Consider the following 14381-nt stretch of genomic DNA (forward strand, 5'->3'; position numbering starts at 1 on the left):
GATGACACACCACCGGAATTAAACGATAATGGTCAACTTGACGAGGATGAAAGTTATACTGACCCACAGAAAGTGGAAGAAAATCCAGTGAACGTACCAAATATGGACATAGCGAGCAAATACACATCCACTGTCACGTCGAGCAACGAATCAAACATCGTGAGTCATACCAAAGGTACAAAAATAACAGCAAGATCAACGAAAACTTCGAAAGAAGGTGCTTCAAACAGGTTGCCGATGAAGAAGCGATTCAAGTGCCAACTTTGTGATTATTGCAGTGATTACAATTGGTTAATCAAACGCCACATGCGGTCTCACACTGGTGAGAAACCATATCGATGTGATATTTGCCGCAAAGGATTCACAACTCTGCAACACATGAAAAAACACAAAATTACTCACACTGATGAAATTCCATTCCATTGCCGTGGTTGTTTCAGTGGATTTTCCCTGGAGGTCGACCAAAAAGCCCATTATAAAGTGTGCAAATCACGTCGATATGAATGCCATTTTTGCAAGAAGTATGTCGGTCTGGATATAACCCATTTGAAAATTCATATGCGAAAACACAACGGTGAAAAACCGTTTCGATGTCGAATTTGTATGAAGGTATTTGTACGAAAATATCATCTGAAAAGGCATTTGGACACCATCCACACCAGAAACAATCAATGAAGATTCATCTAACACACCAACGAACGATATAATTTAAAAATATTTTATGACACAAAAAACTTTCATGTAAATTAATGAAGTAGAAAAAGTATTTGAGAATTGATTCATTGTAGAGAAGAAAAGTAATAGCTCTTATTTTGCTCAAAATAATACCGCAACATAACGTTTTTATATATAGTTTACTTGTTGCAATATGTTAAAAAAAACTTTTTGTTACAGTATTATTTGGAGCGAAAAGTAAAACAAAACTTCGCCGCAAGGATTCAATTATGATTTTTCGCTGATTTCGCTGCGTAGAGAGAAAACCACAATGTAGCGAATTACTTTTGACAGTTTATCAATCTCTGAAAAAATATAATCATTAATGCTATTCCATGAGTTGTAGCACACGTTCAATCTGGAAGCATTAAATTTAAAGAAATACACTGTAAACTGATATTTTCATCGAATTAATACTTTATTTGATTGAATTCATTTTAAACATTCCACTATTCACATAAGAGCATTTCATTTTGCTGGAAATTATTCACCAAAACGTGAACAAGGTAAGGAAGATATAGTTTGTGGGGCTGTCTGAGTTCGTGGTATTAGATAGTTTGTTCCAAACAATTTCATGTAAATGAATCTAAATTATTCTTTCTACTTTTGAAATTTAAAATAATGTAATTTCTCATTAATTGAGAGTAGTTTATAATAGAAAGAAATACATTGAGCAATTTATTTGGGAGTGATTCTCTTCTTTATATCAGTTTTATTTCAATTCAGTCTATTCTGAAGTAGCAAAAAATCCGAAAATGTTGAACTGGAATGACGAGATGAAGCAAATGCTTGATGCATTCGATCACCAGGCAAAGTATTCATTGGCCAATATTAAAATGGCACTCCAGTGCAATGGTTTATCGCTCAATACTGATTTCAAGCAGTATTTTCTGCGCGTTTCAAATGAACGGTGAGTAAAAATAAGAATAATCGTCAATCAATAATAAAATATTGTTAATTTTGTGCAGTATCAAAACCTCATATGATGAATTCGAAATCAATTCAATGTTTGAGGGCCAAATCAACGCCGCCACTGATGGATCTCAGATGATGACCTCAACTTACATCAAGAATCACGACTTTAACGGCATTCGAAATCAAATGGATGATCCGGTTGAAATAATTGAATCAAGTGACGAAGAAGACCAACCGGGAAAGCGGATTAAAATGGAAACATCGGAAATACCATTTGGCATTCAGTACAATGGTCATGGTGAAACATTTCAGTTAAATTATGTATTTGAAAATGACGACGATGGAAGCTATGCTGACGAACTGCCAGATGCGAACTTAATTGGCATTGATTATCATGAAGAGGTTTCGAACGAAGGTCAAGATAGTAGCAAAAAGAAAGCTGCGAAAAATCGATTCAAATGCCGACTTTGTGAATACTCCAGCAATTACATGTCCCACTTCAATCGTCATATGCGTATTCACACCGGTGAGAAACCATATCGATGTGATATTTGCCAAAAAGGATTCACCGAAGCAAAAGGCATTAAGAGGCACAAAGTGACTCACACTGATGAAATTCCGTTCCATTGTCGAGGTTGTTTCACAGGATTTTCCCAGAAGACAGATCAAGAAGCCCATGAAAATGTGTGCAAGTATCGTCGATATGAATGCCATATCTGTAAGAAGTTTGTCACCGCTAACAAAAATAATTTCAAACAGCATATGCGAACGCACAACGGTGAAAAACCATTTCGCTGCGAGATTTGCATGATGCGTTTTACACAGAAAGGTCATCTGAAGAAGCATTTGAACCACATTCATACCAAAATCAACCCATAAATCCAATCACCTAATATATCTTATCTTCTTCATGATTTCAAATAAACGTTGAAGAATCCAGTCAATCAATAAAACATTTCCACATTGACATTCAACACTGAATAACGTTATTTTCTAAGAGATTTAACTGAATTAACAATAAGCCCAATGAGAGCGGAATCAATCTATAAATAATAAACAATAATTCATTACAGTTAATACACTTTATTCAATAGAAAAATAAATTGGAAAATGTTATTTTACTTCTTATCTTCAATAAATACTATTAAAATTAAGACTAGTTCATTTTTATGAGGAATTTCCAGTATAAAAATATTTGAAACTGAAACAAGATTAGATAATTAATAGAATAATATTATTTTCTCTATTTGATAATAACGTTCAATTTCGACGAAAAAATTTGAAAGCAGCGAATTGAATTCGTCGCAAGACAATATTGAATAAGGCAAAAGTCTAATTTGACAGCTCATGGTATATCCTAATATTGAATCGTCATCACACTTCGCCTTATGCAAAGCACATTTTTAATTTAATTTTCTGAATCTAATACGATATTAATCAATCAAACACCAATTGAAGGAGTTGAAAATCTCAAGAGATCGCAAAAATAGCATTCGATCCCAACACTCCCGAAATTCGTTATCCACGAAGAATTTTGCTTTTCTGCAACCAATAACCAGAAGAAAATTCATAATTGTCGTTGATTTCCACTAGAATCAAAGTAAAAGGTAAGAATGGTACAAAAATTGCATAATTTCACAATAAATTACACTGGGGACTATATAAAAATTATTCAAATAGCAAGGACACTAGCGTGCCCATGATTAATACCATCATTCGAAAAAGATATCAAATAAACGCAACAAGCATTCACAAAGTTATACATCGATACAAATCATTGCAAGCATCATTCGATGATTTGTATTGATGAATCACTTTGTGAATGCTTGTAACTCACAGTAATCTGTCCCGGTTTTCTAACATAGATGAATGCATCAACGATGGACTGGAGAAAGGAGATGAATAATATGCTGGCCAAATTCGATCAGCAGGTAACAATTTCTCTGAGCATCATCGAAATGGCATTCAGACACGATGGCCTATCATTCAATGATGAATTCCAGCAGTACTTTCTACAAGTTTCAAATAACCGGTTTGTAAATCACTCCGTTCCATTTGATTACCTTTACTAATCGAACCATTTCAATTACTCACAGAATCAAGGATTCTTATGATCAATTTAAAGTCAATTTAACGTTGAAGAACCGAGTAAACATGATTGCTGCAGAGAGCACAACTTATGAATCGCCGATAGTGGGCTCAATTTATACTACCAATTATGACACGAACAATGCCCAACAAGACATCAATGACCTGGTCGAAGTAATCGACTCAAACGATGAAGAAGACCAAGCAGACAATCCGGTTAAAATGGAATTATTGGAAGCGCTCTCTTCCGTTCAGTACGATGACCATGACGTACCGCCACCTGAACTTAACGATGTTGGTCAAACTGACGAGGATGGAAGCTACACTGATGACATGCAAAACATGAATGGAACGAAAGTCGTTGATGGTGCCAATGGTGCCAAAATCATAGGAAGATCAACGAAGACTGAAAGAAAACGGGATGCGTCAGGTTCGATTGCAAAATCTTCACCGAATGAAAAATCGATTTCTTCAAAGCAGTCGAAAGGGAAGAAACAATACAAGTGCCAACATTGTGAATATTTCAGCAACCACAAGGGGCATTTCAATCGTCATATGCGTACTCACACAGGCGAGAAACCATATAGATGTGATATTTGCCAAAAAGGATTCACCGAAGCAAAAGGCATTAAGAGGCACAAAGTGACTCACACTAATGAAATCCCGTTCCATTGTCGAGGTTGTTTCACTGGATTTTCGCAGAAGACCGACCAAGAAGTCCATGAAAAAGTATGCAAATCACGTCGATATGAATGCCATATCTGCAAAAAGTATGTCACTACCAACAAAAATGATTTCAAAAGACATATGCGAACGCACAACGGTGAAAAACCGTATGGATGCGAGATTTGCATGAAGCGTTTCACACAGAAAGGCAGTTTGAAGGCTCATTTGGAATACCATCCACACTAGAATCAATCCATAAATTCCTATCACTCAACATAATCTCGTTCATAATTCAAAAATTATCATTTAGTTTACCCATTTAGAATTTCAACATTTCCAAATATTGTTTAATATATCAAAATACATCCAATGAACTTGAGATAAGCGATATTTTCATTCTGGTGTTCATTTTATAGGACTCATTCAAGAAGGAAACAACCAGAATCAATTTATAAATAATAATTAAATAAATGAAAATATTTTCAAATCTACAATTGAATGCTTAATTTTCTCGACAGTTAAATTTCTATCCGGTTTTCTCGCACCACAGCTGATTTCGCCTGTGTGTAGAACACCAAAGCAGCGAATTTATTTTGACAGCTTGTTGCTGCTGACATTTATGGTTCTTTATATTCTACTTTGTGCGCAATACGTGCTCAACACGTTTTAAGCTAGCTGTATCCAAAGCAAAGAATAAACTCATATTTTCATCAAAATAATACTTTTGTTGTCTTGAATTCATTCCAAACATTCCACTATTCGCATAAGAGCAGTTTATTTTATTGGAAATTTTTTGTTATCAAAACGTGAGCAAGGTAAGAAGAAGTTTGTTTGAGTAAAAATGTGCCAAATATGACATTGACTAGAAAACACCGATTCTGTTAAAACAGAAAAAAGTCTACAGACAAAAAATAGTGAAATTTTGTTGGGAATAATGAGTATGAGCTATCCAAAAATAGAGTCCACTTGTAAAAACCATACTGGCAACTTAGAACGTTTACTAGTTCAATTGCATACATTCACCCTAAGTCAATTACGTCAAAAAATATCGACAACCTAGTCAGTGAATAATTTGAGAACTTTGCATGCACCAACGTCCCAAAATAGTCGACTACGATTATTTTTAAAATTTGTATGACAACCCATCAACTTTAATCAATTTAGCCAGCTATATATATATTTGAGTCACTTCTTTTAGACACTAGACTTTTTTGGTTATTGCTAGAAAAAATCGTCAATTTTATCTGAATTCGATCTATTCCCAACGTAGTTACGAGTCCAAAAATGTTGAGCTGGAGTGAAGAGATGGATAATATGCTCGGAGTGCTTAATCGCCACGTACAAGCTTCCTTGAAAAATATTAATAATGCATTCCAACGCGATGGTTTTTCGTTCAATGCTGAATTCAAGCAATACTTTTTGCGCGTTTCAAATGAACGGTGAGTAAAACTATGAACAATCATAAATCAATAATAAAATATTGTTAATTTTGTGCAGGATCAAGAACTCATATGATGAATTCGAAATCAATTCAATTTTCGAGAGCCATTCTTGTTCAATAGATAAATTCGCGATGATGAACTCAATTTCTACCGAAAATCACGACTTTAACGGTTTTCAAAATCAAATGGATGATCCGGTTGAAATCATCGACTCAAATGATGAAGAAGATCAACCAGGAAATCGGATTAAAATGGAAACACCATTTGACCATTGTCATGGCGAAACATTTCAGTTAAATGATGTATTTGAAAATGACGACGATGGAAGCTATGCCGACGAACTGCCAGATACGAACTTAATTGGCATTGATTATCACGAAGCGGTTACGAACAAAGGTCAAGATAGTAGCAAAAATAAAGCGGCTAGCGCAATCACCGGTATGATTGTAGTCGATGGTCGCCAAATGGACTCAACAAATAAAAGTACATCCACTGCCACATCGAACAATAGATCAAAAGTCGTTGATGGTGCCAAAATTAACAGATCGACAGGAAGATCAACTGAATGTCCAAAAGAAGCGGCTGAATTGGGTTTGATTCAACAATCAAAAAGAAATAAAAGATCGAGTTCATTGAACCAGAAGGAGATGAAAAAGCGATTCAAATGCCGAGTTTGTGAATACTCCAGTGATCAAAAGGGGAACATAAATTTGCATATGCGTACTCACACCGGCGAGAAACCATATCAATGTGATATTTGCCGCAAAGGATTCACAACCCTGCAAAGCATGAAAAAGCACAAAGTGACGCACACTGATGAAATTCCATTCCATTGTCGAGGATGTTTCACTGGATTTTCCCAGAAGACCGATCAAAGTGCACATGAAAAAGTGTGCAAATATCGTCGATATGAATGCCATATCTGTAAGAAGTTTGTCACTGTGGGTAAAACTATGTTGAAAGTGCATATGCAAACGCACTTCCGTGAAAAACCGTTTCGTTGTTAGATTTAGCGTTTTACAAGGAGACAAAACTTGATGACACATTTAAACGACATCCACGCCAGAATCAACCCATAAATTCGACCATTCAAGCCAGTTTCTTTTGTAATTTACACAATCATCGATAATACAATACATAGCGATACATACGGGCTAGACATTAATTCAAAATATTATATTGACATACTTATAATTTCAATAATTTCAATAAATATCAATAAAATCCAAAACAATTGCTATTTTGTTCATGCTACAGATCAAGGAATTAGCCCGAAATTGGTTTCAATTGATCCTCTAAAAATGATTTAACGGTCGAGTTTGGTGAGAGATGTTTGAAAATTACAATAGCGAATTGAATTTGTTTCAAGGCAATGTATTCACTCTATCGAGTGTGGCGAAAGTTCATTTTTACAGCCAAAGGCATCGCTTCAATATTATTACATAGTCATTTTTATCATACGGCGTCTTAAACACAGCACGTGTTCTGGTTTATTTTCTGAATATCCAAATATTTATAAAAGCCTATCAAACATCTCAGTAATTCGTTAGAAAAAACACTATTTCCGATTTATCTAAAAAATAAAATGTCTTACATCCGTAAGATGAACTTTTCCGCACTGTGATCCACGACATGCATTTATTACAAATCTTTTACTCAAATAAATCACGAGAAAACTGAATCTGACATTATTTTTAGCTTACAAAAACTACTAAAGATGGGAATTTTTGTATCGGAGCCATGCCTATATGATATCGTATTCATGTGAAAATTTGCAGAGAATATTTTTTTCACAAAAAGTTAACATTTTGAAAGTTTGAAGAAATTTCAATGCATATTAAGGGTACTTCCCATACAAAATTTCGTTTTAGAGCGAAAAATCCAAAATTTTGTTCGGGAGGTGCCCCTGATATTTGTTGAAATGTCTTCAAACTCTCGGAATGGTATTTATGTGTGATAAAAATAACCTGTGCAAATTTTCAGCTCATGAATTTTTTGTATGAAAAGTGTGTCGAAAATGAATTGTATCGCAAAACTAACGTCATATTCGGTTTAAGAATACATTAAATATCACTTTTGGAAGAAAAATTGAATTTTTCCCATGGATGGACATGGGCATCACACCAGACATGACACTTTACCTTGTCAACCAAAGTCGCTCAAAATCTAATTGTTTCTATTCCTCGGCACCCCCAATCATCCTGTGAAGTCAGACTTTGAATTACTTTTCTTGTTTGAAAGTTATCGTGTTAACAAATTTTTGCGTACAGGGTACAGCGTACAGGGTACAGGGTACGCACATACATTCGGACATCGAAAAAACGCTAGATTCGTGTTCTCTGGCCCCAAAAACATCCAAAAAACACATTTTTTATGGGTGTTAATTTTTCGACCGATTCCAATACTTTACCTTACACACTAGGTGTGTGCGGAAAAGTAAAAGTTTCGATTCGAAAAAACGATCCAGAATAAAATTTACATTTGTGCCGGTTTTGTTGAAAGAACAAAGCAAAAGGTAAGTTCAATAATTTCGTAAAATACATTGAGAATTGCATAGAAAACGGTTCTAATTCCGTTTATGATAATTTCTTAAATTTGGAAGAAAGAAAGATACATCTCTATCTCCCTTTACAAAAATAAAAACCAATATGGCGTCTTTAATGGAAAAGTATGATGGCCAGACATTATATTGAGATATTTTCAACAAGCTGAATGATTCAGCCTGTATCAGCACAGGCAAATATCGTCAGGCGCTGAAATGGAGTGAAAACAATAGAAGAAATATTTTATAACTTTGACAGAGCTGTTATTGGTACCGGAGAAGTACGGCCACAGTCTATCGACGTAGCTGATTTCGCTGCATCTAGAATTCAGCGAATTTATTTTGACACATTGTCCGCATTAAATTGATGGTTCGCATTCAATGTCGTCATTTGTTCTAATTCCATTTGTTGCAGAAACACGTGCTTGACACATTTTTATCTGGAAGCATCAAAATTAAAGAAATAAACTCATATTTTCATCGCATTAATACTTTATTGAAACAAATTCAATTCAAACATCCCGTTGGAAATTATTTATTAAAACGTAGGTATTTTGGTTTGGTGAAAAATACAATTGAAACATGTTGTCGCTGTACATCTACTAGTATGGATATTTTGCTAGGGTCTTTTACGATAAAAATTCTTTCAATTTTCTAGGGACTTTGATAGACGGATGGACCTCCCTTAAATTTCGATCATTATCATATATCCACTAGCTAGAAAAAATCGAACAAAGCAGCAACGGGACACTTAGCTAAAATACGTGATTATCTTTATTATTAGTTCCTACTAAAATCGTTTTTCGATTCGGTGTATGCCAATTTAGTTGAAAATCTAAAAATGTTGGGCTGGAGTGACGAGATGAACCAAATGCTTATTGCGTTCGATCGACAAGTAAAATATTCTCTCGGCAATATTAAATTGGCACTTAAAAACAACGGTCTATCGCTCAATGCTGAGTTCCGGCAGTATTTCTTGTGCGTTTCAAATGAACGGTGAGTGATGGTCAGCCGGTGTATATTTGTATGAGATTGGAGACTTTTTTTTGCGAATCTCGCTAATGAGCGCCATCTGATTTTAGTGTGAATTAGATGCAAAAACTGAATTTAATTCTGTAGCATTGAAATGAAAAAGTGAAAAAACAACAACAATAGCACGGCCACACAGAGCTGTACATCTATGCGTGCTGATGCATACATACACATATACGCTTTCTTCATTCTTTCATTCCATTGCTATACGTATCTCACTGGTCAACAGATCTATGTAGCCATGTTACTGTTGTTGTTTTTTTTCTCTTTTTCGATTCAATTCATTGTAACTAAATTGAGTTCAACTATGGAATACAAGATGGCACAGATGAGGGGAATTCGCATTTTGTCTCTTCATAGGCTTAGCCGGTTGGTGATGGTATAGGCAATTTCAAATCGTTTCCCATTGAAACTTTAATTTTGATTTTATCGTAGGATCAAGAATACGTATGACGAATTCACAATTATTTCAATGTTTGAAGATCGAGCTTTGGAGGTGAGCACGTCAGCAACCGATGTATACCAGATGATGAACTCAATCTATAGTCCAAGTCGTGACATGAACAATATGCAACAAGAGCTCAATGGCCCAGTCGAAGTCATTGAATCAAGCGATGAAGAAGAAGAAGAAGATCGGGTGAAATTGGAATCCTTGGCAATGGCATCTATCATTCAGAACGATGATAATGATATACCACCTGAATTGAACGATGATATTCAATTTGGAAACGATGAAAACGATATTAAACTGCCAGACATGTACTCAAAGGGAATTGCTTGGCCAACACATGCTTCGAGGGGTAACTCTGAATACACTGATGAAACTGATGGCGAGATGAAAGCGGGTGGTGATATTTCGTTGGTTGGTTTCGATATGCATCGCAACTTACAAATAGTAGACGAAGAAACATCAACGAAAACATTCAGCAAAGGACGAAACGCACTTAATGCCGCTAAACATAACCATATGACAGGAAAATCAGCTAGATCTTCAAAAAAATCTGGTTCTACTCCAAAATCATCATCGAATGTACGATCATTTTCATCCAACCAAACGGTGATGAAGAAGCGATTTAAGTGTCAACATTGTGAATATTTCAGCAACCACAAGGGGCATTTCAATCGTCATATGAATACTCACACTGGCGAGAAGCCATACCAGTGTGATATCTGCCGTAAAGGATTCACCCAGCCAGGTAACTTGAAACAGCACAAAGTGACTCACACTGATGAAATCCCGTTCCATTGTCGAGGTTGTTTCACTGGATTTTCCCAAGAGGTCGACCACAAAGCCCATGAAAAAATGTGCAAATATCGTCGATATGAATGCCATATTTGCAAGAAGTTTGTCACTGTGGTTAAAACTCATTTGGAAATTCATATGCGAAAGCACAACGGTGAAAAACCGTATAGATGTGAGATTTGTATGAAGCGTTTCACATTGAAAAATAATCTGAAGAGACATTTGGACACCATCCACACCAGAATCAACTTTTAAAACTTTTCACCCATGTTAATAAAATAGTTTTAGTCGTTAAATATAACCATAAACCATTCAAATATAACTTAATTCGCCTCAACTGTGAAGTTCTTTCGAGAACTCGGCGAAACTGATTTCGTTGTGTCTAGAAAACAAATGCAGCGAATTTATTTTGACAGTTTAGTTCTGCTGTAATTTATGGTTAACATTAAATGGAGTCATTTTTTCTATATTACTTGTTGTACAATTCATCTTCAACACGTCTTAATCTCGAAGCAACAAAATTAAAGAAATAAACTCATATTTTCATCGAAACCCCACTTTTTTGTCTTCAATTCATTTCAATCATTCCACTAATCGTATAAGAGCATTTCATTTTGCTGGAAATTATTTATCATACCGTGAACATTGAACAAGGTAAGAACAATATTTTATTACGATGTCTAGATTCGAGCCATTGGTCCGATTGGGTACTTTTTTTCAAAATTTCATAAATAAATCAAAATTTTTCCAATAATTTTTGAGTTTCCTATCTAGAAGTCATTGATTAAGTCTAGCTATTTTCACTAAAAAAAAGTTTGAATTTGATAAATTTATGGGTGAAATGTTGAAGTCATGTGTCGAAAAAACTAAAATGACGCATAGTGGTCGCAAGTTAAGAGACTTTCAACTAACAAATTTGTTCGCTTAAAATTCAACTTTTTCGAATATTTATTATTTCTTCTTTCGAATGAAAATTATAACCAGACTTGAGCTCTCTGATCAGTTTCTACTGTGGTTAGGCTAAAATATACAATTAGCATACGTTCTTATTTGGGCACCAAAAGCTGTGTCATATACGCATTGACTATGTGGTGTTCAATAAGTGTGGCAGCAACGGACCAGTTAGCTCGTCGGGTCAAAATACAGTGAATCTAATTTTTTTGATAGACAAAATAACAAGCAAAGTAAGCAGAGCAATGGCGTGTGAGTGGAGTGTGTCATGCAAAATTTTGTCTACCAAAAATATTAGATTCACTGTACATGATATGATCACAAAAACCAGTTGTAATTCCATTTGGTTTCGATTCTATTGTAGACAAACATCCGAATATGTTGAGGTGGAGTGACGAGATGAACCAAACGCTTGCTGTTCAATAAGAACAATTGAAATTAAAAAAAAAAAACAATCCATTTGAACAACTAACAAAATTGTCTCTAGGAAAAATCGAAATGGCATTCAAACGCTGTGGTTTATCACTCGATGATGACTTCAAGCAATATTTCCTACGCTCTTCGAATAGCCGGTGAGTAAGACAGTCTCCAATCTCAAATATCGAATTTTATTTCTTTATGTTATACATTCGCAGCATCGAGGAATCTTATGACCAATTCAAAATTAATTCAGTACTCAAGAGCAAAATCGATGCTAGTGAGGACCCGACCATGTTAGCAACCTATGGATCTCCAATGGTGGTCTCATGTTATGACAAACACAATACCCAACAAGAGATCAAGGACTTCGTCGAAATCATCGACTCAAGCGATGAGGATGACCAAACAGACAATCTGATTGAAAAGGAATTATTGGATGTGCTATCTACTGCTCGGTACAGTGACCACGGAGCAGCACCTGAATTGAACGATGACGTTCAAAGTGATGGAAGCGACAACGAAATTAACAATGCAATGAAAATAGAGGACAACGGTATTCCATTCAATATGAATCGCGATATAGACCTAAGGGATGAATACGAATCTAGTGTCACATCAAACAATGAAGTGAACGTCGATGCTGTTGACAAAAGTAGCAACATGACGGAGGGAATTCCAGCGAAGAAAAACTCAGTTTCATCAAAAAAGTTGGTGGTGAAGAAGCGATACAAATGCCAAATTTGTGAATATTCCAGCAATTACCCCACCAACCTCAAATGTCACATGCGTACTCACACCGGTGAGAAACCATATCAATGCGATAATTGTCACAAAGGATTCACAACTCTGCAAAACATGAAAAAGCACAAAATGACTCACACTAACGAAATGCCATTCCATTGTCGAGGCTGTTTCAGTGGATTTTCGCAGAAAGTCGAAAGAAAAGCCCATGAAAAAGTATGCAAATTACATCGATATGAATGCCATATCTGCAAGAAGTTTATTACTGGTGACAAAAATAAGTTTAAAAACCATATGCAAAAACACAACGGCAACAAACCGTTCCGATGCGAAATTTGAATGAAGCGTTTTGCACATAAAGGCGGTCTGAAGAATTGTAAATGCAATCTACATTAATCATACAAACATTGAATTTCTTATATTTTCAATAATTCCATGTATAGTTCTTTCTGAAGTTTTCAATAAAAGTCAATTGAATTTAAAAATCTAATTCACGTGCATTTTTATTTTCCCGTGCATACATAAAAGTAAATGAAACAGATTGATTTATATCAATTATAACTTTATTCTTTAACTCTTTTATTAAAAAAATATGTTTTGGGGTGACTTCATTTTTTTCACACCAGGTGTGCTATTAAATTAAATCAAAAATTCACATTTTTTTTTTCATTTTCGAATGCACGTATCCCTAAACGCATTTTCCGTTATGTCATTCATTTACAAAACTACAACCACCAGGTGTTGGTGTCGTTGATGGTGGTGGTGAAGGTGTTGATGACGTTGGCCAAACGTATGATTATTACTTTTCCGCACATATCGATTGGGTTAAGTAAAGTATTGGAATCGGTTATCGAATTAAGAACCCCTAAAAACATGTTTTCTGGATGTTTTCGGGGCCAGGAAACACGAATCAACTGTTTTTTTTCGATATAACGGAAGAAGTTCGAAAGAAAATAGCAGTGACCGGTTCGCGCATATTTCTATGTTTGCCTAAATACGCTAGGTAGCATAGATATGCCAAGCATAGCCGCAAACGCAACCGACGCATCGTCGTTCACTCTATATGAACAATGCACATGTTCGTTTATGCAGACGACCGTGCGCATACATTATAGCTCGAATCGAATAGCGACGGGTGCGTTGCGGCTTGCGTCTCCGCTATGCTTAGCATAGCTATCAGGCATAGAAATATGCGCGAACCGGTCACTGGAAAATAGTAGCGAATTGAATTCGACGCAGGGCAAATTGAATGGGAGCAAAATCAGTTTGACAGTTTATGTCATCTTGTTAATATTGCGTTGCCATTGTAATTACTTTTGATAAAGCCCGAGTTTCACTTAAGTAAACGATTCAAGACCCATATTTGCTGGAAGATCCAGGTAGAAACTAAGAGTGGCATAGATATTGAAAAATGTTCTTTCTTCTAAAAAAACTTTCAAAAAACTATTTTCGGTCATCCTTTCATCGGCGCTGTATATTATTTTTTGGCTTATATTCCGTCTAACGCATGTCACCAAATTTTAAAAAAACGTTATTTTTAATAACTTTATTTCAGTAAACGTTCCATTAAACAGTCTCAATTTGTATTTAAAATAGGTCAAAAGAAGTTTTAAAAAAAAGTCCAAAA

At 35.3% G+C, this 14381-nt stretch overlaps 4 protein-coding genes across 4 annotated transcripts; all 4 read left to right on the top strand.

The window, feature by feature from the left end:
- The first annotated feature begins 74 nt into the window (after positions 1-74).
- On the top strand, positions 75-2593 carry LOC116347398 (zinc finger protein 320-like). The gene is made up of 2 exons (XM_031777976.1): positions 75-641; positions 2136-2593. The coding sequence occupies exons 1-2, from the start codon at positions 103-105 to the stop codon at positions 2506-2508; spliced, it is 912 nt and encodes a 303-aa protein (XP_031633836.1). The 5' UTR covers positions 75-102; the 3' UTR covers positions 2509-2593.
- Positions 2594-3783: 1190 nt separating this feature from the next.
- LOC116347365 (zinc finger and SCAN domain-containing protein 21-like) lies at positions 3784-4629 on the top strand. The gene has a single exon (XM_031777938.1). It carries the CDS (start codon positions 3784-3786, stop codon positions 4627-4629), a length of 846 nt encoding a protein of 281 aa, XP_031633798.1.
- Positions 4630-5989: 1360 nt separating this feature from the next.
- LOC116347392 (zinc finger protein 182-like) lies at positions 5990-6973 on the top strand. Its single transcript, XM_031777970.1, has one exon. The coding sequence runs from the start codon at positions 6011-6013 to the stop codon at positions 6830-6832; it is 822 nt and encodes a 273-aa protein (XP_031633830.1). The 5' UTR covers positions 5990-6010; the 3' UTR covers positions 6833-6973.
- A 5095-nt stretch (positions 6974-12068) lies between these two features.
- Positions 12069-13093, top strand: LOC116347366 (zinc finger protein 510-like). The gene is made up of 2 exons (XM_031777939.1): positions 12069-12165; positions 12229-13093. Exons 1-2 carry the CDS (start codon positions 12092-12094, stop codon positions 13091-13093), a joined length of 939 nt encoding a protein of 312 aa, XP_031633799.1. The 5' UTR covers positions 12069-12091.
- The last annotated feature ends 1288 nt before the right edge of the window (positions 13094-14381 follow it).

The sequence above is a fragment of the Contarinia nasturtii genome, unplaced genomic scaffold, assembly GCF_009176525.2.
Source record: "Contarinia nasturtii isolate CC-2019 unplaced genomic scaffold, AAFC_CNas_1.1 Cnas_scaffold_1840, whole genome shotgun sequence".
Taxonomy (NCBI): domain Eukaryota; kingdom Metazoa; phylum Arthropoda; class Insecta; order Diptera; family Cecidomyiidae; genus Contarinia; species Contarinia nasturtii.

Bases quoted from the DNA above. Each gene is read 5' to 3' on its own strand.
- LOC116347398 (XM_031777976.1), top strand. From the start codon at position 103: ATGGACATAGCGAGCAAATACACATCCACTGTCACGTCGAGCAACGAA. The intron at 642-2,135 runs TTTGGACACCAT...CCACTTCAATCG, and splicing joins AAATATCATCTGAAAAGGCA to TCATATGCGTATTCACACCG.
- LOC116347365 (XM_031777938.1), top strand. From the start codon at position 3,784: ATGATTGCTGCAGAGAGCACAACTTATGAATCGCCGATAGTGGGCTCA.
- LOC116347392 (XM_031777970.1), top strand. From the start codon at position 6,011: ATGGATGATCCGGTTGAAATCATCGACTCAAATGATGAAGAAGATCAA.
- LOC116347366 (XM_031777939.1), top strand. From the start codon at position 12,092: ATGGCATTCAAACGCTGTGGTTTATCACTCGATGATGACTTCAAGCAA. The intron at 12,166-12,228 runs GTGAGTAAGACA...ATACATTCGCAG, and splicing joins CTACGCTCTTCGAATAGCCG to CATCGAGGAATCTTATGACC.